Below are 25,343 nucleotides of genomic sequence, written 5' to 3' on the forward strand. Positions count from 1 at the left end.
ACGTGGGCTGTACGATCTCAGAGAGAGAAAACTGTTAAGGAAAATGAGTCGTCATCAACGTATATGTGAAGGCCCCCCCCCATGCCGAGGATGGCCCTGCAACGGCAAGCCGTCGTCATCTTTCTATTGGCAGCCAATTCAAAGTCAATCCACAGCAGAAGATCCAGTAGATGCTTCAAGGGGGGAGAGAGAGGAGTAATAAAGTGAGAGGAATAAAAAGTAAGCTAAGAAAAGTAATAAAAGTGGGCACAGATACGGATAAAGGGAGGTGGGGATAACAGATCGGACCGAGATAAAGAGGCGAGGCGAGGGGGGGAACGAGGGATGGAAAGGAGGAGGGGAAGGGGAGCGGAGTGAAATCCAAGCTCAGCATCTTCCTCCGGCTCAATATCCAGGACATGATGAGTTTGGACTGATGACATGTAATGGGTGCAATAAAAAAAAGCTGTTTCTTCTGCTACTCGGAAAAAAAAAACAAGAAAAAAAACATTCCTCCTAGAATAGAAGCCTGAACTAAATCTACAAAACTCTGGGGACGGGTGGGTTTCATCCCCCCCATCTCCCTTTTTTTGTTCCACCACTACCCGGCTTTCAAACCACTACTAAAACTACCACCAAGACTCCGTCAGCATCTCAGTTTCACTGCAAAGCGGAGCTGCCGGCTCCAGCCAAGTTGTTATCGCTTATTTATTCTCAACTCCAGAGCTGACTGGACGCTTTTTTGGCAGGAAATGATCGCCACTTATTTCACATGTGGCCGCCGGTGGCACCAACATGATGACAACATCATGCTCTCGTCTGCTAGGAAACCTCATTCGCATCGATTTGCGTGGATCCTCATGAGCAGTAATCACAGCAGTCCTGTTCTCCTGACCTCTCCCAGACTCGCGTTAACATTTAGACGATATTTACAGGAGTTTTTTTTTTAAATCTTTTTTTTAAAGGGCAGGTTTCAGAGCGCTGCAGGGAGACAAATTAGCATTAGCATTGGAGACTAAAAGCACGAAATTGACAACAAATTCAGACATCATGAAAAGCATATCTGCAATAATAGGCAGCGCTGATCTAAAATTAAAGATACTGTCATGCTAACTTGAACATAAAGTCATCCAGGCTACGTTAGTATCTTCAAACAGGAAGTAGTCGTTTGCAGCCTGAATTGTCTGTCCGACCGTTCTTCTTGTCCCGTTAGGGGTCGCCAACGCGTCTCATCCTTTTTCCATTTTAGATGAAAGCTCATATATTTGTTTGGCAAAGTTTTTTATGCTGAATGCCCTTCCTGCCGCAACCTTCTGCATTCATCCAGGCTTGGAACCGGCCTACAGTCAACACTGGCCCCCACAGGGCTGCAGATACTGGGCATTGAACCCAGGGCAGCATCCACGAGATGAGTTACATCTGAATAGTGCGTCTGTAACGGTTTTTTAAAAAGTACACCCTGTGCAGAAAAGGCAGAAAGCAGGACGTGACGGTGGGTGGACACAAACACCAACCTCGCCTACCGAAATTCAGCAACCAAAACCCCCGCAGGGAGCTCAGGACCGAGATATCCGAGCAAGAGAACAAAGGGAAATGAGCCAGCATGAATACATCAGGAGGAGGGCTAATTGAATCCAAAACACTCGCAAGGCCTTTTAGTTTGCGAGCCCCCCTTGTATAACCATCCCACTCCTCTGCTTCTTCAATGTTTCTGCCATATTCCCTTTCCTGCCTCCGCATTTTGATCCCAGCACTAAAGTTTTCACTCATCCCTTCCACATTGATCTCCTTAGCATTATTCAGACAGGCGGACGGACCGGACTCGTCCCCCCCCCACACACACACACACACACACACAAACCCAGGACCTCCTGCTGTAGAGCCCCAGACAGGGTGTCCTGGCCTGGCTCTACCCCAGTGAGCAGCAACCTGGTCTCAGCCCCGTGCGCCAGATTAGCTCCATCTGCGTTAGCGCCCGGGTGGCTAATGCAAATACAGTCCATCTGCTAATTCTAATCCATCTACCCTCGACTGATGTAAAGGCTCAGAGACACATGCGTTGCATCCGGGTGGCGTAACAAACTTCTGAGGGATGAGACCATATCGTATCCGACTGAGCACAATACTGCAAATGTGATTAGTTGATAGCATTGCTGCTGTTATAAAGCTGTCCGTGTAGGTTCTCAGTTATAAAGCATTTGTGCATCAGCCGGTGATCAATGATGATAAAAAATAAATCACCAGCCAGTGTTGTAGAATCTCAAAAACATGTTCTTGTCCCGTAGGGGAGACCTCTACAAATTCTACCCAGATAACAGCATCCAACACATTCAGGAAAAGGTAGCCCAAAAGGTAACACACACACACACACACACACACAAGGCGCTGGAGGGAAATCATGGAAGGATATCAAATTTAAACATGGAGGGGGAGGATCATTCGAAGGCAGCAGTTTGGGGATGTTAGGAGATTAGCTGCGCTTAAACACAGCAGATACGTGTGCTAAATATGTTGCAGAGTAGTTAAGATAATCACACACATCCTGGGGATTAGCCCATATACTCGAGTTCGGGGAAACTCCAGCAAGTCGTCGCGGTAAACAACGTTGGAGATGCACCGTCACCATGGAAATAACGACAAAATCATCACCTGTGCTCTGAAAGATGCAGCAGAAGGAGGAGGAATGGGCAAACGTGTGCAAGTGTGCATTTTAACATGCCTTAATTATATTCATCTTTTATATGTGTGTATAAAATAGCTTACACTGCATCGGTAAGTGTGTGTCTGCGTTTTGCCGAGCGCCTGACTTTGCACATCTCACGCAAGCTGTGTGAGTTGTTGTTTTTTTTTGCTTCTAATCTCATTTAAACCCCCTTCACACACCATAATTCAATTCTCTCTTCTAGACAATGACCATGTCATCTTAATCTGGCAGGTAGATTATACAGCATCCCACACAAGACTGCTAATGCAGAGGAAACGGCTCAGGCTATTGTAAGCTCCTTCAAGGTTGGGTAGGCTGCTATAGATTGCTTTAGAGGATTGCTTCTGCCACTCACATTTTCCGCCGCCGGTTTCTCGCCCGTCCCTTCGTTTGGGGATCCGGCTGGTGTATTCTGGACATTTGATTGGTTAAACTTCATCAACCCCAACGAAGATTCACGCTTTTGGTTAGACATGTGCAGCACGAAGGAGCAAACCATGAATGGCGGTATGGCTTCTCCTCCGTTGATGACAAAAGTCAAGAGTCTTCAGAACGTCTTTTAGCCTCGCCATGCGTTTCGTTTCAAAACGTGAGCCTTTAAAGGAGACCGGCTTCACCTCAACGATAAAGATGTTTCTCCGACAACCGGCATCAATTTTGTCTCCTGTCTGATTAATAGAGCGTAAGACCTTCCAAGTGTGTTGAGAGTAGAACCAAAGCCTTACTCTCTTCATCTGTTTCCTGACATACGATGCAGCTCCTGGATGTTCCCCAACTTTGTTCGACAAAAGCCCATCATCAACGGGAAGCGTCTCCTTCCAACCTTTCACTGTTACACAATCCCATTGACCTCCAGGCCGACCTGCTGTAAACATTTGCAGGTGTTGTTGGGGGGGGGAGGGCTTGGGGGGAGGGAAGCGAGCCATGTTGGTGATATCGAGCTGGCAAAGCTCGCATCCAGCTCGAGAGCTGCAGCTCCCACAAGAGGCGATGAAATGAGCCAAAACAAAACCAGCTAATAGTCTGTATTTCTACAAATCCTGCTCGACGGTGAATCAGATATAATTAGAATTCATAATCAGTAATCAGCCGGAACACGGAGAGGAAATGGAGTGGCAGGTGCGAGCGCATTGGTTGTCTGGCTGCGAGGACCCGATGCCGCCCACGTCAAGTCTTCCCGGAGTGCTCAATCGGATTATAGCTAAACCATCCAGGCACAACCGGGCCTATGAGGCCTCCCTCATACCTTAACCACTTATCCCGCCTTGATCCACGCAGCAGGGTTCCCAAAACACTGGGCACAAAATCCCTGTTTGCTGTGAGGGGGTCTGTGTGTGGAAACTTTGTGCTACCACAGAAAAATAGAGCTGACAAATTAGTGACATTAAAAGATTACCATCCCAGGTATAAGCCAATCAGCCATGTGGAGACATTAACACGCTAACAAGCAGCTCTTTAAAGAAGCTCCTTCCGCCACCCAGTCCTGCTGACCTCAGTCAAAACGCCAGAGAAGGACAGTTGGGATCAGAGAAGCACTAATGAACAGTGATGTATGCCCCCCCCCCATTAGATTCATGAGAGTATTCCAATAGCCTGTGAGATCCTACCCCCTTAGCCCTCCTTACTTATGGGTCACATTCTCTTGACGCAGTCTGGCTAATGAAAGACAGACCCGGCAACATTCCTAAGAAGAACGGTACAAAAAAACAAACAGATACCAGCACAAACAGAAAAACACCACAGAATGGAAATATCATTACAACCACCGATCTCTGGAATATTGTACAGAAGAGACATTGGAAGCAGAGAGTCGTGAAATTTGCTTATTTTGTATGAAACCACAACAAATCACGCTCTAAATCTTTAGTTTAACAGACTTTTTTCTCTAGTTTTTCTATCAACACATATAAAAGCCACATCTGTTCGATGGTTGCTGGACGTGTTCTGACTGTTAGACCACTAAGAGTCCCTCCACAACCCGACGGGCTATCATTTAAGGTAAGACCAGCAAATGAGAGCTCCGTACAATCACAGAAGAAGTAGTCCCTAATCCTTTTGACCACATCAACAGAGTCGACTTTCATCCTTTGAGCGTTTGTCTCCTCGTAAGTAGGAGCAGGAGGTTCCTCCTGCCTCCAGGCTCTTCCTGTGGAGGTCTTTGTGGGTCGTCCAACAAGCCAGCCCGAGCAGACAGGCTAAGTCAAACATGCTTTTCGCTTACTTTTGTCTCTCTGTGCTGAGCGCAGGGAATGCTCTCCAGCTGCATAAGTTCTCTTTATCTCTTTTGTTGCAGACTCTAGTTGTTTTGGGCGACCCGCTGCTGCTGGGGTGAATGTGTGGGGGTGTTGGGGGGTGTGGGGGTGAGAGCACCAGGATGCTAACAGCATCGTAAACCCCAGAGGAATGCATCGTGTCTCTGCAGAATACTTCCTGGAAACAATGCAGCCAGTGTGAGCCAGCGCTGTAAAAGTGACCAGGTGTGTCCCCAGTTGATCCCAAGGCTCCCTTGTCAGGACACTCTTGATAGTCCAAACACCTTCACTTGATTCTCCCCCAAAAGGAGGAGGATACAGTGGCTGATCGGGCAAACTGAGAAGTCTCTGAAGACGCAGAGAAAGTCATCTGTGCAGTTTTTCCAGACACTGTGGAGTCAAAGTGTCTGCAGGAGAAGATTTTCTAGGCAGCTATGTACAGTAGACAACTGACCGCACCGTCATTTGTCACGCAACGAGCTATTTCTGCACACAGCTTTGTCTGCTGTGATCTGTTAAACATCCACAGACATTATTTTATGACTACAATCATTGTTAGGAAAAAGCTAAGCTAACAATTACCTCTCAACATTAACATGATTCAACATATTGATTTTTGCCTTTGCTTTTAAAGCCCAACAGTGATTACAACTTCAGCATTTAATAAGACAAACACTGGAATCACCATGCAAATATGAATACAGCTGAACTAGCAGCAGGCTGCTAGCAAATGTAGATAAATTACAAGTTTAATTACAAGAGTTCACTCCACCCTGGTGCCGATTACGAGATTGTTCCATCATCTCACAATAAAGCTCAGTGAGTTTATCTATCCCGCATGCTTTTTCACATTCTAGGAATCAACGAAGATAAAAATTTGCGTTGTAATCTCCACAGGAAGAACTGGAGGCACTTGATCCACCCAGCAGCCGAGAACCTGAAAGTGGATCTGAATAAATTAGACATTACCGAACCGTTTCTGTCAGCATCCACTACACAGCATCATCAGCACAGCCGAAAATACCACTGCTTCGTCAGGGTTTTCCACTCGGACTGTGGACGGAGATGTCAGGTAAATGGATCGTTCCATTTGGTGCGTGAGCAGCGCTTTGATTTAAAGGTATTAATCCAGGGCTGTCTTCATCCCTGAGCTTTGCCTCTTTTACCAGATGGAAACTGAAACAGCCCCCAACCTCCTTTCCTCTGGACCTCTGTTGGAAATGCAAGATGGCCTTCACTGTTTTCATCAAGTTACAGAGAATCTGTTGGCTTACTGGTGTCTGCAGATGCGGGGGTCAAGCTAAATTTAATGCTAACGTTGTCCCCAATATCTAAAAGGGCAAAGCAAGGTTGTCATTCCTGCTAAAAGGAGAGGAAACGGCTGTGTTTGGGAGGACATGGCTAAATATAACTTCCCTCTCACCTCCCATTCCGTGTCCCAGACAACGTCCCAGTTGCATCCTAGTCATAACCAAATAGACAGCTGGCAGACAGTTATGTTCCCACACTTCCCCGAGTCCCTCAGCACCTAGCAATGTCAAATGCACCATTCAGATACCCCTAAATATTTAATCAGGACAAGTAGGAGGCAATCTTCTACATCCACCAGCATTAAACATTTAATACCCGTCTGACATAAGATCTAGTCTGCCGAGAATCAGACAAGAGACAAGAGATCAACGAAGCTAAATTACACAAAGGCAGAAAATACAAAACCCCAAAGTCGGCCAAGCACAGGTCACATTGAAGGATCGCCCGCACTCAAACCGGCAAAGGTAGATTTCTATACAAATATATCATGTGTGAGAGGTGAGGCATGGAGAAGGCTCGAGAATCCCATCAGTCATGGATTTAGACGAAGGTTAAAAGGGGGGACAAGGGGGTGGTGACGGCGTGTCAGAGGTACAAACCCACCAAGGACAGGGAAGGGAAAGCTGAAGGCGAGATGTGGGATAGCGAAGAGAGATAAAATCGCCAATCTGCACAGAGAGAGTTTGCTGGGACACTGTTAAATTACAGTCTTAACTGGTTTGGACGGGACGGCTCAATGTCTGAATGATCTGATGGATCCTGAGGAGGAAGGAGACGTGGGGGGGCGGTTTGAGAACATCACCACGCCTCTTTAGTAGGTCCGACTCTACGATCGGTCTTATTGCTCGGATAATTCAGTCAAAGTATTAGACAGAGAGTGTCTTCCAAAAAAAACCAATCTCTGTCCGAGGTCAATAAGCTAACTCAGCTTTTAATGTATCGTCATGGTGACAGAGGGGATGACATCAGAGTCTCTGATGCAACTGTTGGAAGTCAAGATGAAATTAAATATCAGATGCATGACTTGACTGTTTACTGCCTGCCTGTTTCCTGATTGGCTGGTTCTTAATGGGGGAGGCGCCGGTTGCAGGTTCAGCCTGCAGTAAATAAATCGCCTCTCGGGGACTCAGTGATTATTTTCACTGCATCAAATCAGTGAATTACTGCGCCGCCAATTTCACACGTGAAGGTAACAGCAGCATGAGTTTGATTGCTGGTCTGCAAGCATCATTAGCACCTGAGAGGGGGGGGGGGGGATGGAGGACGGTGTGTGTGGCCCAAAGTCAATAGCATCAAGCGGCAGGAATGGGTCCATACAGTATATACTGTACTGATACAGATCCAGATACAGGAAGTGACCCGGGCTGGGACGTGACCTGATTAAGAATGGCTAGGTAAGAGTGATAAAGCACCATCTAAATCCATCCACATCCTGCGACCCTGTGATAAGTCAAACACCAATGGCAGCCACAGACGCCATAAATAACGCTCTCTGAAGGCTTGGCTGCCTTCCCGCCGCTCGGCTTCAGATTCATTGTTTCACTAAAAGTCACAACTTTGCTTTCGGGAAACGCCAACAAAACGGCTAACAGCGCGCTAACGGTAGTTAAATCTCAAGTTCTTACCCTCCAGAGAAAGACACAAGCAGCGCACACATATTACACATATAAATATCACGCTTGATAATCAATGCAAACACCTCCAAACATGTGAACGCATCATGTGGGGTTAATAGAACAGGTGTCCGCCGCGAAGCTCCGAGCCAAATACTCAGGGCTAATTTGAATTAAAAAAAACCCGCAAACATTTGCTCGACTGTTCAGGCTAATGTTCAATCTGTTGCTCTTTGACACGATGCCACCAAGCACTTCATTTCCATTCCTGAAGCTGGGATTACAGTCTCACCGCAGGGCTGGGAATGAGAGGATGGGAGGTGGAGACAGGAGGAATTTTATTCCTCTTTGTCGTTGAAAGGGACGCTTAAATCTTCACCTTTAAAATATCGTGACTCGTAAAGACGAACGTGTCAAGGAGAGCGTCGTCAAGGTCGAGGTGGGAGACGGAGTCCTGTTTCTCTTTTAGAAAACCCAGCAAGAGAAACAGCAGAAAAAAAGCAGAAATATCTGACAGGGGAATGATGGTGTGGAAAATACATGAAATTCTCGGGGAGGGTGTTGTTTTTTGGGGTAAACACTCACCACAGGTACCGGCACTGTCAAGATGCTCTGGGAGAAACACACCCACGCATAGACCGGTATATATATCCATCTCAGCTGATGTGTAAATGTCACCTACAAGCCCCCCCTCCCCACAGAGAACCAAACAGGCAACAGCAGGAGAGTCTCTCCTGGAAAAGTAATAAATGGGAAGAAAGGATGAAGGCAAGAAAACACACTCCCATGATGATAAAGCCAAGCGTTTATTCATAGCAAAAGTTTCCACTCAATTTCTTCTTATTCTGGCTCCATCCTGGAGATACCATCTCCCCACCACCACCACCACCATCACCCCCCAACCCCGTCTCTCTCTCTCTGCTCCAGAGGCATGATGAGGGTTGCATAAAATTAGCAGCTCAACAAAGGGAATATGTCTAGGGGCAACATGGAGGACCTTGTTTCCAAAGAGTCTCGACACCCACCACCACCCCGACACCCCCTCTCCCCCCATGTAACCCAGAGTAACGACACCAGATCAGATAGAGGAGGGCGAGGCCTGTTTAAAATAGCAGCCCTCAGACACTCTTCTGAAGATTTGAACCGCCAGCAACGGAAAATTATCAGCATTTCAGCCGACATTTTCCAACATGTTTCGGTCTGAAAGACTTTCAACTGTGAATCACTGACGGAGTAAAATATTAGAGTCCGGCCCACAGATCCCCGGATCCTATTGGACGATCAAAGATATCTGTATTAGTGTGAAATTATTTCTTCAAAAACTTCAAAGTTATGATAATTTATAATTGCTGAATTCCCAATGATGATTGTGGTGTTGGAGTCTTATTTTATTTTACAGTACAGTGCGCCCTGGCACATTCGCGCATCAACACTCGTGACTTCACCTCATCACAGATTTTTAGTATGTAGTCACATGATACTGTACGTGCATCCTATTGGCTGACGGCATCCGGAAGTTTGCTACGTTCCGTGACTCTCGGACTTCCGTGAGACACAAAAGTGCTTTAAACAGCCTATAAGAGTGTGGGAAAAGGTAATACAGATAGAAGGTGGTTTAATATCAGTATGGGGAGGGTTCATAAACGTTTTAATTACCGTAAATAAAAAGGTAAATTCCGCTGTATCGCGGAATTTGTTATTCACGTTGGGTTCCTGGAGCTATTAACTGCGAGTAACGAGGGCGCACTGTATATACTACAGTTTTGACAATCTCTGAGAAGATGCATGGAGTCCTGACCCTGGTGGTGGTGGCTGATGACTCTGCTGAGGCCAATGACGGATGGAGTTGGACGCTGTGGTAAAAACAAGCGATGATGTCACTGCGCTACCAGACAGACGCGACCAGCTGATGGGAACAGCTGATATCTCAATCGACACACCGTCACAGGAGGAAAATTCAGTCTTTGGCTTTCGTGAGGAATAATGCATGACCTCCGTGTGCAGGTCGGAGTCTTCCAGGGTCCGGACGGTTACGAATGCATTATGTTTTACGGTTATTCGCCGTCCAAAGGAAACAGAAGCTCCTTTCAAATGAAGCACAGAGCCGAATCTGACATCTCAAACCCTTCACGCACTGGAAACAGACAGGTCGGAGCCTTAAATGCTTCATCTCCTCTCTGGTATCCCAGTCCAATTACATCTCATCCCAGCAAGCCCTTTCTGTTCACACTCTCACAGGCTGTCAGATTCCGCCGCGGAGGGCATCGCAATATTGAAGGTCGGTCAGTTCGCACACTTAACCTCGCCTCCCGACACTCGGCTCTGCCTTCCTCTGAAGAGCTTTTTGATTGGTGTCCATTTGAAGAGGGGGGCTTCGGGTTTTGACGGGCGGGTACGGAGGATGGGGAGGGGGATCAGATCAACCTCGGCGTAGCCTGAGAAAGGAGCTGTTTCAGAGCATGACTGTTCCAGCGCTTTTCAATTAACCAAGGGAAAAGACTGGGAACTAATCTGGGTTAGCACACGAGAGCCAGTCATGCAATATTCATGTACACAAACTAATGAAAGCCCAGATTAGCCTACATATTTACACGGGGTCGGTGCTGTGTCATCCTCGCTTTAAAAAAGGGAGTTCTGTCGCTGCCAAGACGAAAGAAAGGGAAAAAGATGGGAGGATGGCGCATCGGGTGGAGGGAATCAGCCCGTGAAGAGATAATCAGGAGTGGAAAGGAGATCAAGAGGGAGAGAAATCAAGGAGAAAGAAATGAGAGGTCACCGGAACACCGCCGAGACCTTGAACGGAAAGGAAATGGGATCATGAGGAGGAGGAGGCACGACTCCACAAAAAAAAGGAGATAAAGGATCTCTGAAAGCAGACACCCCACCCTCCCCCAGCTCCAAATCTAAATGACACCAATCTGAATGAGTGATCTTGACAAATTGGGTTGCTGGGTAAAGACGACGCTCCTTTGCAAAGGAGAGTGTGAGGAGTCCATGGTTGGATGAAGACGTAACTGTAATTGGCTGCTGACGCTCCTTCTCCTGGCGAACGGAGGAAAAAAACGGGACAAGAGCAAAACGTGAAGCGTCCAACGATTTCCAACCACGGCTGAGATGTTAGGTGAATGCGTCAGAACAATACGGGAAATAATGGGTAATCTTTAGTAGGTCACAAAGGACTTAAAAAGACTTCAAAGCTGGATTAACGTGCGGCTGGACATACCAATTCCACACTGGGTGACTTCCTACCCGGCATTAACGTCGTATGTCAAACAAGAAAGCTAATCGTGGGTTTAGTTTGAAAATATCCTTTGACCTTTTTGTGGAGGTCTCAGATTTAATTTTATGCTCCACGGATATCTAATTTTATGCTTTTCCGGACCCACACATTTGTAGAATAACGCAAATGTCCTGATATTTTTCTTCGCTTACGGAACCGCCGAGCCCGTCTGGTCCCATGACCGCCGTTGCTTGTGTACACACTGTGACGGGTTTACCCTGAGATTTCAGGCTGGTTTGAGATCAGATCTCGTCGTTTCAAGGACCCGGGCAGAATAATGAACACCAACGCGCCAGGCTGGCAGGTTCCTCCCACCCTCCGCTCGTCTTTACCTTCACCGACTTTCGCAAATGAAATGTGAGAAATGGGCCAATTTACACCTAAAGGCTGTTTCTTCCTGAGAGAGAGTGACATCAAGATGGAGTACAGAGAGATAGACCGGGAGAGATGAGGGGTTTGTATTTAGACAAGAAAGGGAAGAAGAAGATGCGAGACAGGAAAGCAAGACGTTCGCACTAATATGAGTGCCATCTCTGAGGGGAGACAAAAGCGCTTGAATAGGGGTTTTTTTTTGGCCTTCAACTGCAAGTTGAAGAGTCGTTTTTGATCTTTCCAATTTGCTACCATGACAAGAAGTGCTCAGATATTCAACAGGCGGGAAAACAAAACGGGATGTCAGCGTGGAGAAGTTTCGCTCCACTCCAGGAAGTTTGACGGAAAAATCTCAGAAGAAGTTGGTGGAAACAGGCGGAACAGAGGAAGGACGAGGGACATTCCGAGGTCCTCCACCATCTGTTGGCGATTACGTCTGGGGTCCCGACATCTACTGGAGAGGTGCCACGGCTCGGCTACCCTATCCAATTACAACGCACTCATCGTTCTCCTTTATCGTAAAAGCATGATGCAATTTGTTCGACGGGTCGTGTCGGAATTGTCACCGATGTATCCGAAGAAGGCAGGTCGTTGTTTCCTGCAACAAAAAAAACGCACGTTTACCCGACTTCGTTAAATAATCAGATGGTTTGGAGGCGCCGGATGGAATAAGAGCGTCAGGCTGACGGAGACAAAGCTTTCTGATTGCTCTGACATCACATCTGTTAACTCTTCAGCAAATGGGGAAGGGGTTGAGGGGGGGGGGGTGGTAAGCTTTTGAAAGGGAGGTGTCGCTTTTCACCTCCTTCTCCTCATGGGACCGGTTACATTGGATAGGAACCAAAAAACCCGCCATCTGTAATTAGATTACAAACAGATAGATGGAATGAGAAAAAATAAGTTAATTAACTCAAACCATATTCTAATCAGGTTTTATACCCTACCCCCCCCCCCCCCCCCCAAAAGCCAATCTGAATCCTCTCCCAACTCCCCCAGGACTCACCATCACACCAGGCGAGAAGACGTTTAAACAAGATCATTTGACGCTAATTTCCTGAGCAGGAAAGCACTTAAAGATGCGTTCTGATTGAGACGGGGATAAAAACCCGGGCAGAAAGGAACCCGGTTGGCGCCGCCCCCGCCCCCCCCCCCCCCGGGTCGGTTCCCGTTTGCTTTTCCTGAGACGAGACGACAGTTTCTGTCACGGCAGGAAACGAGGACGGGGAATTAAATGAGCCTCCCTTTATGGGAGCGGGGACGAGTGGCTGCGATAACAGTCAAAGAGTCATCTCAGAAGGAGTGTCGCCCGCCACGCCGGCGTCTCCATTATCTGTCAACCTGCCAGTCCATCTGTCTGCGTCGCCACGGCGAATGACAAACTCCATTTGCAAAAGGAAACGTGCTTCACGTACGGCGCGGCGGCGGCAGATGGGGGCCCCCCCGGAGGAGGCGTATTGATCAGCAATTTTTGCTATTGTTGGAACATTTTTCATCACGTCTGCTTCCCGCTCCTGTAAAATAGAGGATTCCAAAAGCGACTGACAGCTCAATCCCGCCGCCGTTACGTTCGTCTCGCACTTTGATTAGAAATCCATTCCAAATGTCAAGAGGATTTTTGATTTTTCCAGCACAAAAGCGCGGAATGAAGACGACAAAAAAAAAAAAAAAACGAGGACAGAAACAAGACGACAAGACGAGCAAGAGATTACATGTCAAAGTCTTTCTCCACACTGTTGCTCCGGCGTGGAGACACCCTCCGTTCCTCGGGCGACACCGTTAATCCACGCTTACATCGGGGGTAATATGTTTTCTTGATGAACAAAGACACCTAAAATAATGCCTGTAAGATGAGAGACCGGCTAAATTTGAATCGATTAAGAAGTCCAGACCGCGTAATTCCATCAACCGGAGAATCGCAGCGACGGGGACAAAAGCAACTTATTAAATTAACTTCAACGCCGTGCCAAGGAGACGCAATTCGAAACGCCAACTGCCAGAAAATACACACACACACACACACACACACACACACTCGACGCCATCAACAGAGCGGAATTGTGCATTTGGGACGGCGAGCGAGTTGGCACATGGAGGACGGCTTTAATTTCGGAGCACCTGCCCACAGAACAGATCAGCGCTTTTTTTCCCGTACTGCATTAACAATCGAGGACTGTGTGTGTGTGTGTGTGTGTGTGTGTGTGTGTGTGTGTGTGTGTGTCCCACCACCCTCCACCTGCTCCGCCTGAGGCCGTCCTGCAGGCGGGGGGGCAGCAGCTCCATGCATAGATGCATGAAGGCGTCGTTCGGACAGGAAGAAGCAGATCCTTCGGCGTGAACGTCGGAACCGCTTCCCTCAAAGCGGCGCCACACGCACGGAACCCTGGGAAATTCTACGCTGACGTTTGTCGATGCTAAGCTAGGTTGCCGTTTAGCCGTTCTGCTCAAGGCCGCGCCCCCCCCCCCCCCCCACATCAGAGCCTGATGGACACATGAATCCGCGTTCGCTGACAGATTCAGGCACGGGTAACTTCACACGTCCAAAACGCCGGACTGGCGAGGCCTTCTCCCTCCCCCCGGGGGGTGGGGGCAGGATTGTAAAATAAACCCATGCTCTGCCCGGCGGCAACAAACGAGACGTGTTCGGTGTCTGTAAGGTATAATATATCAATTCATTATAACGCCGGCCTCAGCAGTTTGACTCAGCAGCCGTAGCTTCGCCCGGGCTTAATGGGGGAGCTCTAACATCCTGGCAGACGCCGCCGCCGCGCCGCCGCGCCGCCGCCCCCTGATAAAGACTACATTGTTCCTGCGATGAAGACGACGACACTAACACACACTCCCAAATGTAAATTGGAGGGTAATTTCACACCTGAAGCGTTACACCAACTGTTGTCTGCCAAGTTACAGTCCTCCGTTCCGCCCAGCGATCGTCTGCCGGTTCTCTTTTTTTGGGGGGGGGGGGGGGGCAGCTGGAACAGTGGCGTTTAGAGCGGCGTTTGCAGGACTGAACGCAACATTTGGTCTGCAGAGCATCTGGACAGGTGGCGGAAAGTGCAAGCGCATCTCACACGCTGGTAAATGTAGGCATTATTTAAAATAACGGAAGAGTTGGGGAAGGTCTGGACAGCAGGTACCCGGAGAGCCGGCGAACGATACAAGCTCTGATTTGACCTCTGACCCCCCATCCCCCCCAGCTGCAGGAAAAACAATGCGAGAAAAGGCCAAGGGAATAGGATGGGAGGGTAAAACAGAGGAGAGGGGGTGGGGGCTGGGGGTACAGTAGTTGAGTATCTCTGATGGATGATATTACAGCAGCGATTCCATAAATCATGTCCTACCTGACAGGGACATCGCTCACCTGTCAGGACGACCGTTTTCAGAGAGACTTGAAGACAAATGCAAAAAAAAATAAATAAAAAATCAAAATACACACAACGTCACACACACACACACACACACACACACACACACACACACACACACACACACACACACACACACACACACACACGTTGATAGAGCTTTTACGTCTTCTTTCTGGCTGTAGGTGACGGAAACCTGGAGAAGACGCTCAGCAGGAAGCAACGCTGGGGTGGTGTTGGGGGGGTATTGTTGGTATTGGTGGGGGGGGGGGCTCTATTACACTGCAACAGATCCCTTAGTTAAATATATAAAGTCCATGAGGCATGAGATCATTTGAGATGGTGGAACATGGGGGGTGGGCGGGGTGGTGGGGGGGCCACAGAGGATTGTTCTGCAGACCTCATTACCAAATCCATCTCCACACGCCTGTCAGTCACCACCTGTCTGTCTGCCTTGTTAAGGGTGCCGGAATCCTGGGTCTCCCTTCGGAGAGAGCCCCCCACCCCCACCCCTCAGGAGAACGTGGAGCTACACATACCCCCACCCCCCCACCCCCTGGCTCTAAACGCATTTGTGACATCAGCATCCCGGCATGAATAAATCCAAATAGTCAAGGAAGGAACGGCAGCTCCACTCCGAGCCCCTAGAGACGGAGACGGGAGAGGTCGGGGGGGTCACGCTCAGCACCGTTTCTCTTTTCCTTCCTGGAGTTTTTATAGCCGGCAGTAAAAAACGTTTCTGAGATGCATTCAGGGAAAGTAAGAGGAGGCCGGGGCCGGAGCGGCCGGAGAGGAGGCCAGGCGACTGGAACAATCTGCTCTGGGCACCCCCCACCCCCCGGGAAAGAGCTCTGCCGACGCCGTCTGTCGCGCTGTTTGACTGCAAAAACACCTTCAAGACGGGGAAAAGGGAAAAACGACGCGGGATCATCTGCCTCTCTCTTATGAAGCGTGTTATAAGCACTCCAGACTACATAGTGACCCATCCTGAGCCAGACCGGATCAATGCCAGGAACGGAATGTCTGGTCCGGGCCGCGGCTCGGATACGGACACACTCCTGGAAAATCAAGCCTTCAAAAGACGGGATTACGAATCCCATCTCCGACAAAAGACGAGTTGGAATTAGCGGGATTTAGGGGCGTCGACGTGAGGCGGTGGGGGGCATTAGCGCCGATCTTCACGCGTCGCCGTCCGAGCGAGATCACAGGCCGACTTCAGAACGCGCTCGTCTGTCACGACCTGCGTCGGCCGGACGGAAACAGCTGCGGGGGCCCCGGGATGGGACTGAGCCGGCCACCCCCCCCCACCCCCACCCTGGAGCCGCTCCAGTGTGGAGTTAAGAAAGGAATGTTGGAAGTGCGGTTTTGGCAGCTGTGCTCTGATAAATGTTGTGAAACGCAGGAAAGAATGCATGTTTTCCAGGCGGTGAGCTGAAGTGATGCGTCCGCGTCCCCCCCCACCCCCCAGCCGGTGCCGTCGATGCTCCTTATTCATCGCGTTTTCGACGGCGGACAAAATGCAGGAGCTTAACCTGATGAAAAGAATCGAGTTTAGCCCTGAAAGCGGACTGTTCCACTTCACAGAACAAGGAAATGTGTTCCTATTGACGTGGTCCATCAGGTTAGGACCACTTCACACCCCCATGGGGGGGTGGGGGTGCTCAGCTTGACCACACCCTGGAACGATGACCTCAATAAACTCAAACACGGCTCCATTTGTTTCGAGCGGAAGCAGCGGGGGGTAAAGGAGAGCTCCGGCCAATCAGGAACGAGCGCACTGAGGCTCGGAGTAAAACATTACAAATGGACTGTTGCACACATAAATCAATCTTTTGCATTTACCACTCGCCCCCCCCCCAAAAAAAATCCATCTCTGCTCTTGGTGGAATGCTCAGGTCGGAGGAATGAGGATTAATGGGAGGCAGGGCAGGATTGTCCCTATTGTTTCTCCTGTTGTATTTTGACAGACCTCCTGGGGGAGTCGGGGGGGGGGGGGGGGGTTGGCGTACCGGTTGTAACCCTGCATCTCCCCCCGGATACGCCTGACCACAATCGGAGGCCTCGCATTCCACGGACGCTCTACTTTTTCGTCCGTATCTCCCCACGGGACGCGTCGGACTGGATTGCTGAGTCGCTGTTACTAACGCAACACCCCCCCCCCCACCCCACCCCCGCTCCATATCTGGCCCAATCCCCCACCCCCCCCCTACTCCATCAATCCCAGGAGGATGGGGCCGTGGCAGAGCCACGCTTCCGCATCCCGTTCCGCTCGGAACGCTGGGCCGTGAATACAGCGCAGCATCAGGTACAGCAGGTGCTAACGCTCGCTATCATTAATTACCCCCGCAGCATCACTCCAGGGTCCCTCGCTCCGATCCACCCCATCTCCTCCAGCATCTCTCTCACTTTCCTGACCAATCTAAAGTGTCCGACTCCACCGACATTCTCATCCTTCTCCCTATGTCCTACAACACTCCAATCCGGGCCTCGTCATTTGCCCCCTGATGTATCTCGGTCTTTGTCCGGTAGTCTCTCCCAGGCGATTCCTGCCCCGTCTGACAGTCTTGCCCACTTTGCCCTCTCCTTGGATGTGTCTTCCCTTCCTGTTCTTACAGGTTTTCCCTTTCCTTGCGCAAATATATTCCAAAGCCGCTACGCCGCTTCCCGCCAGGAGACGTCACATGGACTGATGGACCTCTGGGGGGGGAAGAGATAGGACTTTCCCTCGACGGGAGAGCTCATAAATAAAACCGAATCAAAAAGTAAAAGCAGCATGACAAACTCCCCCGCGGCGAAAAGCCAATGAACATGGACTTAGATGTGAAAGCCGCGCCGGCTGGAGGTACAAAAAAGTCCGAGCTCCCGCGGGAAAAAACGCGAGCGAGGGCGTCCCGTTCCTCTCAGGTGAGAGGACTTCCTGTCGACGAGGACGACCACGAAAAACAAACAGGCGCTTCCTTTTTCGCTCCGGCTGCGCCGCCACAAGAATAATGTGAACTCTAGACGCAGAGTCTTCCTACGAAAATACAAGATCGTCCCACTTATTAACAGCTCCTGAAGCCACTCGGCGCCAATCGGGCAGCGATGACTTGGAAACACATCTGGCAGCAAAGACGGGTATTTCATTCAATGAGGAACAAACCACAGACAGGTATTGGAGTCACAGGGAACCCACGGGAGTCCACCGCCGGGTCCAAACCGCCAAAAACGAGCACCAGGGATGGACTTTACAGCACATCTTCTGCAAAAATGTCATCAACAAAAGTATTTTTGTAGCTCGTCTTGAAGATCCTGTGTTTTTAGGAACGTCGCCATCTTGGCGCTCAATGTCTCAACCTCTGGGCAGCTACTAGCTATGATCTTGAGGCTTTAGCACAATGTTAACAGTCTTTCTAGCTGCTGCTTGACCCGTGTTGACCGTGTTAGCATTCTGAACGCCTCACAAACACAACAGATGTGTCTTTACTTTAAATGACGGGGTTGCCTGTGGATTGGTCAATCTGGACTTTTTGATCCAGCGGTCAGGGGGTTCGTCAACGTTTTTAACGTTGTGCAACAGATGCTTCTAAACCAGCTGGGGTAGTAGGAGACACTCCACCAGAATAGCAGAAAAACAGAGTTAATCACTGAAATCCCCTGCGAGGGATGATTCCAGTCTGTTTCTCTTTCCAGAACAGATAAGCTATCCGAGTTCAAGGGAATCGCTCTCGTTTCTCTTCAACATCACAGATTTGGTATTTTGGAGCGTAATCCATTAAGTAAATCTGGACGAGACGCTCGAATCAATTTGATTCTCCCACAATTCTCATCCAACTTGAGATGGAGGGTTAAAAAAATAAAACACAACAACTCAAAAAAAGCAAGATGAAGAAGAAGCCATGTCAGGAACGTTCAAGGCTCTCTTTGTGTGGCATCACAGCGAGAGCATCTTTTTGCAGAAAATGCAGAAATGACTTCCTTTACAAGGCGGGAGCCACAATAGCTGTTTTCATACTCATGTCCTGCCTGCTGGGTTCAATATCTGTGCAAAGCAGAGGACATCATTGGCAGTGAACCAGAGTTCAGGGTGAGGGAACAATGTCGATGCTTTCATGTGTTTGCGCCTCTAAGTGCTTCATGGTTATGCATCCAGCATCACCAACAGATTCATTAATCATCATCACACACCACAGAGCGGCCGTGTTCCTCCTTGATGAGAGCTACAGGAATAAGTGCTCCGGAAAATAAAAAAAAATGATGAAAGGAGAATCTATACATGAAGGACGACGCTACTTTTAGGATGGTTTTTTTTTGTACATTTTTTTCAGGTTGGGCACAAACGACCGCAGTATCGCCGGGAATCCATCGCTCCAGAGAGGAGAGGCTTTTAGCTCCTCAGAGGGGGGTCTCACGGATGAGTCCGGATTCGCTGCATAGCTGTACGCATCAATAAGAAACGTGCTTTCCAGCTTTTATTCCTCTGCTGATGGCTTCACATTAAAAAAGATTTGGTTTTGATCGCTGGCTTTCATCTGGCGCATCAGGATGGGATTATCCACGGGAACGCCGTCAGTGTGGAACACACACACAAAAAAAAAGAAAAAGGAACAGGATTCATTCAGAGATGCTGTGGAACACACCAAAGGGAGTCGCCACGCACCAGCAGAGATTACATGAGTTCTAGCGCTGGTAGCTAGCGCTGCTTATGCTGGCAGTCACAGACAGAACATCATCATCATCATCATCATCATCCAGTCTCAGCTGAGAAAGCACAAGTATCCGGGGCAGAGAGACATAAATCACGTCAATGTTAAAACGCCGCAGTTGAGCAAAGCCTTCTGGGAAAATAAAAATTTAGGATGATACATAACAAGTTGATGGAGGAGTGAAAAGTGTTTCCCAGACTTCCATTTATGTGGCTTGGACACTGGGAGCAGTGGCAACATCCACTCCTGCAAAGGAAGGATGGTGGTGTCAGACAAGCGCCCCCTGCCGGTGGAACCTCCAAACAGAGGGGTTTTTTTGTGTTTTTTTTTCTGTTTCTAATTCTTTATAGACCCCAGATGATTTTCACATATTTTCCATGTTGTAATACTCCATGGCTTGCATGCAGGATACATATTTTCTCCAAGAGAAACGTGTGTCTGATCGTGGAAACAAGAAACCACGACGTGGGTTTTTACTCCTCCCAAACATTATGGACATTTAAAGATGTAGTCCAGTTCGGGTTGTTTTTCTTTTTCTTTTTCTTTTTTGACTTTTGGAGTAAATCACATTTAAAATGTCATCCTTGAAAACAGGACACAGGATTGGACTCCGATTCAAGACGGACGCGTAAATCACCGCATCCAGATTGTGAGTCCGGGTGAACATACAAGAATAAAACAGGCTCAAATATTAACACAACAGCCTTTACACCCCCCCGCCTGTCCCTTTAGGATTTAAACTATAGATTGTGTACAGTGGGGTGCAGAAACAGCTGCTGCTGCCCCCTCTTTATTTGGATGGAAACAGAGAAATCTCATCAGAAGGGCGATGAAAACTTATTTCTTATCAGTTCTTTGGTTCCACTTCAGAACCGATCGGTGCGTTCTGGTTCCTGTCTGTCGGTTCTGTAGTAAAGGAACCGAAGCCTGCCCACCCCCCACCCCCCACCATCTCTCTCTCCAAGTTTGATCCACAGAGAACCGTTATTATCGCGTTAATAAACATGTATAATAGAGTGACTCACCTTCTTCCGGGGCTGCCATTTCATCATATTTGTAAACCAAAATGGAACAGCATTAAGATATTATGTGAGAATGGAATGTAGATTCAAAGAAATCCAGAGCGCAAGTCATGCTGCCTCTCCACTTCCCTCAATTTTGCAGCAGATTTTCTCCGATTGGCGATGCATGATGTGCGAGACTCGGCTTTGCGGCAATTTTTTTTTTAGGGAGGAGGGGGAGAGAGAGATATGGCACAGTCAACACGAATCAGACACGGGTTAAATCCACATTTGAGTTCCGGGAATAAATCAGAGACACATGCGGTCGGATGACAACGTTTGAGGCGAAGGTTCCTGTGCGTAAATCCAAAAGTAGGAGTCCGTTGTGAAGCCTCCTCTGTCGGGTACGCAGGATCGCGCCCCCCAAATCCTGGGGCTGCGTATGAGGAAAATATTCTTAAACTTTTCCGAAACAAAGTGGTCTCTGTAAGAAAACTACAGCACCGACCCGGCGCGGTTCCATCCAGAGAGAGCGATCAGACGACAAACGTGCGCCAAATAGTGGAAGAAAAAAAATAATCACAGTGGGGAAATACACTTTTGGAAGTATTCGTGGAGAAACAGTCAAGCTCAGGCCGGTGAAGACAAGCGCGACAAGCAGGGAGATTTACTTTCAAGAGCAGGAGGAGGGAGTACAACTACAAAAAAAAAAAAAAAACACACGCAAAAAAAAAAATCCCTGGAATTTCTGTGTGAGGAGCTGGAAGGATATCCTGATTCCTGCAACTGCAACAAACTGGACCGCGGCTCTCAGATGACTTCCCTCCCTGCGCTCCTGCAGCCTCGCAGTGAGCAGACATGAACCAGAGGAGCGGGGCTGGACGGATGGAGGCAGCCGGGTCATAGCGCCGCCGGCCGCGCGTTCACCGAACAAATGAAGTGCGCCTCACGTTTACGCACGGAGCTGACGCTGCCGTCCAGACAGGATGTGCGCTGCGGTTTGGTGAGGACAATTTTCCAGGCATGTGCCATCATGTTCCAGTCCAACATGCCGCACATAAAGCAGTGGATGCTGACAGTGTTGTGCGTAAAACCAAAATATATACAGTATATATATATATATTAGCTCAATGTCCAGCAGGATCTATAATCTCCGCGCCATATATTTCCAGTCTGGTAATTTAGAGGCAGTTACGACCAGAACCAACCCCCACTCACAAAGATTTAACGTTTTTGCTGAATCCATCCTCCTGGAGTCTCTTAAAGGGCTCCTAAGGATCGTTAGAACCACACTGCAGATGCTTCTATCAGGTGCTCAGCAGGTCTTTGTGAACCTGCAGACACTAATCTCAGTTTAAGCCCGTGTTAATGACTTGAAGAGATTGGACTAACAAACCCTCTGAACTCCTGTGAGGCTGCGGGGTCCGGGTCAGGAGAGGTTACGAGGTTTCTCTTGGTGGGAACGGTGAACTTTTTCCTGCACGAAACAGAATGGAGCATCGACACTCGCAGCACTGTTTGTGTTTGCGTTCCTGAAACCAGCTGTCACATTTATTATACTGCACAACATTTCACTGCACACAAGCCATCAGATGCACGTCATCACCAAAGGCTTCGGTTTGCTTACGCCGGGTTTCGTTCTTGAGCTTAAAGAGGGATTTTTTTTTTTTTTTTAATCCTTACTAGTCGAAGCGGGCTGAATAAAAATTGAGAACAGGGTGCTGGTTCTTCTGGTGGAAACCTCTCACCACAGCCGCCGCCACAGTCACAGAACGAAAACAGTTTTAAAACGGAACCGCTATCAACAGTCAGGATGGATTTACTGGTGCTGAACCCAGTTGCTCCAGCACCAAACCAGAGGATCCATCACTGACGTGTGACAGGATGAGTCCAGGAACTGAACGATGGCGCCTTCATGAGGAGTTTCCTCCCCAGCGGCGGAGAAAAGGTCGATACCGCCGCCGAGTCGGTTGAAACAATAAGCTTGTGATCTAAATTGGTTTAGGTAATGGACTCTATGGAGCTGCAAGCTGGTCGATGAGCCGGTGTCTCTTTGGGGGTCAGGGAGGGGTCCTCGGGGTCACCCAGGGAAAAAAAAGACAAGCATGGAGAAGGGGGGGGGGCAGGAGGACATATGGTCTTATGGATCAACTCCCGCTGCGTTCAGGGACTCAATGAGACCCTCGGTAATCCGCATGGATGAACATGATCACAACTCTTGACACGACCTCCGCCGGCGCAGCTGGCATCCAAACGGAACGACACCCCCACCCCCCTCCAGATCTCGACGCCATCCAGCGCAGGAAGCGTTCGGACGATTCTGTTCACTTTCAGCCGTGCAGGAACGCCCCGAACCTGACGCGGGTTTACCACCAGGGATTGTTCCACAAGAGGCCGTTTGATGATCGATCCAAGGCCGCTTCTGTGCGCCGTTCAGCAGCAGCCTGCTGGAAGCGAAGCCCGTCATCTGGCATCTCCATCCAGGAGCCGTCTCCCTGCTCCTGCCTCTGCTTTCCCAATCAGAGCCACACAGGAAATCAGACTCCAGCCTCCTTCAGAGGGAAACCAGAAAAAAAAAAAAAAGCCCTCCTTCATTTTCCACAACTTGGACGCCATTTAGAAAGTTTACGCTTCCTTTTCTTGTTCGTGCCAACCCATGGCCTCAGAAATGTGCACGTTTCGATCAGTTGTAGGTGGGGGGTGGGGGCAGTCGATTTGACGTCAGCGATGGCAATGAAAACCTGTTTTGTGTTGTGCTTTCAGTTCTCTGGAGAGATCGGCGTGAAGGCGACTTCCTGCACAGAAAACGTCCTTGGAACTGGGATTGTTGTTGTTGTTGTTGTTGTTGTTGTTGTTGTTTTTTTATGATTATTCTCTGCAGGACGAACAAATCTTTTTCCTCCATGAGAAGCAACTCGGTTTTCATTCTGGATTAAATAAATCCAACAGAAACTTGGAAGCGTTTTAGATGATCAAGTCTTCCTCAAATGGACTCACAGGAGGAGGTGGAGGAGGAGCCCCCCACCCAATTGGCCACCCCTTACCAGCGCACCCCTGCAGAATTTGAAGGCAACAGCAAGCGTTAAATTCCTACCTGACCCCCTCCCCGGTGACGACAACAACCCGCTTCTCAGTCCACGTGACCTGGGCAGACCCTACTCAAAAAAATATCAGCAAACAGCAAACTGTCAGGAGGGTCCTCAGAGGAGCCGGGGGTGTGGGGTGGGTGGGAGGATGTGGGGGGGGGGTGATTTATTTCCACGCAGACTCCGGCTGTGTCTCTGCGTGTTATCTGCCCTCATTTGAATAAACAGCGGCCTTTTAATTATAAGGGGCCGAAGTATGAAGGCGATAAATTACCTGGGGGAGGGCATGGGGGGGCTAATGCCGCGCGCAGACACGGCGACATACAAGCACCTGTGACTCACCTGAGCAACAGATATGAATGCCGCTTTAATGACCCTTATAATAATAACAATAATAATAATATTATATATCATCATTATTACTATTAATACTATTATTATTATTACTATTATTATTATTAAAAAAAATACAAATTAAAAAAAAATTATTACTATTATTATTACTATTATTATTATTATTACTATTATTATTATTATATTATAATTATAATTATTATTATTATTATTATTTAAGCCTTTTAAACCTCTTCTATCTCCAGTTCAGGGTTGGGGTCTAGTTTGTCAGCGTGTGACGGATCACCTCCGCGTCGGGACGCGTCAGGCGGATGGATCTGCGCCCAAACGTTTAACAACACCCTCATAATAAAAGCGTTAAACGGCGCTGATTTCCAGCCTGTCTGCTGTCACCGCAACCAAATAACCCTCATCAGCATTCATTCATTCATTCATTCATTCATTCACCTCCGCCACGGCGCTGCGTTCTGATGATCATGTGTCAGAAGTCAGGCTGCCGTGGACCACGTGAGGCGTGCGTCTCACCCGGAGCTCAGTGTTGATTAAGTGTCTGCAGCTTGAAGTGGGGGGGGGTGTAATGAGAGGCTCTAATTAATGAGGCTGTGTGTATCTCAGAGCGGTGGGGTCCTGTCTGCAGAGCGCAACACGCACACCGTGGTGCACCATGGGGGATCTCCATGGTTTCTCCAGGGGGAGGCCAGCTTCGTAGCTCCGCCTCTAACTCAGACGAGTGGGTGACGCTGATGGGAACCCGTCCCAATCTGCTCGATTCCGTCAGGACGGGTTGAGGCCCAAAGGTCAAAGGTCAGGTTGTAAGGAGATCGTCTCCTAGCAACAGCCGCTGATGGAAGGTAACTGAGTACATTTACTGGAGTCGTTAAAGTTACTGTAAGTTCTCTCTATGCGCAACGCTTTCATTTTGATCACATGACGCATCGGAACCAAAGTGGCGATCCTGCTCTTCCTCTCCTGATTGGTTGTTTCTTCTCCTTCTTCTTCTCCCCTCTGGAGTCGCTCAGCAGCGGATTTCCGCGCCGCCGCGATCGGAGTAGCAGGACCTCCCCCCCTTTTGAGTTGTGTTTAATAATTCAGCGGTGCTGGACGCGGATGAAACGGGCGCCGGCATATTGTTTGAATTAAACTGGCGCGGGCTTTCACGGCGTTGGCAGGATCGATTGTAACGGCGGCGCCGCCACATCGTCAGACGGAGCAGATCCTGTGTGGTCCGGGCGCTAAACATAGACGAGAGGCAGGACAATGAATCTCAACGTGTTTGTGTCGATCCGCTTCCACCGACAGAAATACGCACGCACGGGGGGGGGGGAAAGTGCACGGGAAACCCAC

The 25,343-nt window shown here is 48.8% G+C and overlaps 1 protein-coding gene across 4 annotated transcripts in view; it reads right to left on the reverse strand.

Moving 5' to 3' along the window:
• LOC137592314 (tetratricopeptide repeat protein 28-like) overlaps nucleotides 1-25,343 on the reverse strand; it is a 143,514-nt gene that overhangs the window by 79,843 nt on the left and 38,328 nt on the right. The window contains exon 1 of one of the 4 annotated variants that reach the window (XM_068310399.1): nucleotides 20,584-21,834. The exons of the other annotated variants lie outside the window; for them this stretch is intronic. Within the exon in view, the coding sequence (XP_068166500.1) occupies nucleotides 20,584-20,610 (27 nt within the window). The 5' untranslated portion in view covers nucleotides 20,611-21,834. Of the gene's footprint in view, nucleotides 1-20,583; nucleotides 21,835-25,343 lie in introns of those variants that run through there. 4 annotated transcript variants of the gene reach the window in all.

This window comes from Antennarius striatus, chromosome 3 (genome assembly GCF_040054535.1).
Source record: "Antennarius striatus isolate MH-2024 chromosome 3, ASM4005453v1, whole genome shotgun sequence".
Taxonomy (NCBI): Eukaryota; Metazoa; Chordata; class Actinopteri; order Lophiiformes; family Antennariidae; genus Antennarius; species Antennarius striatus.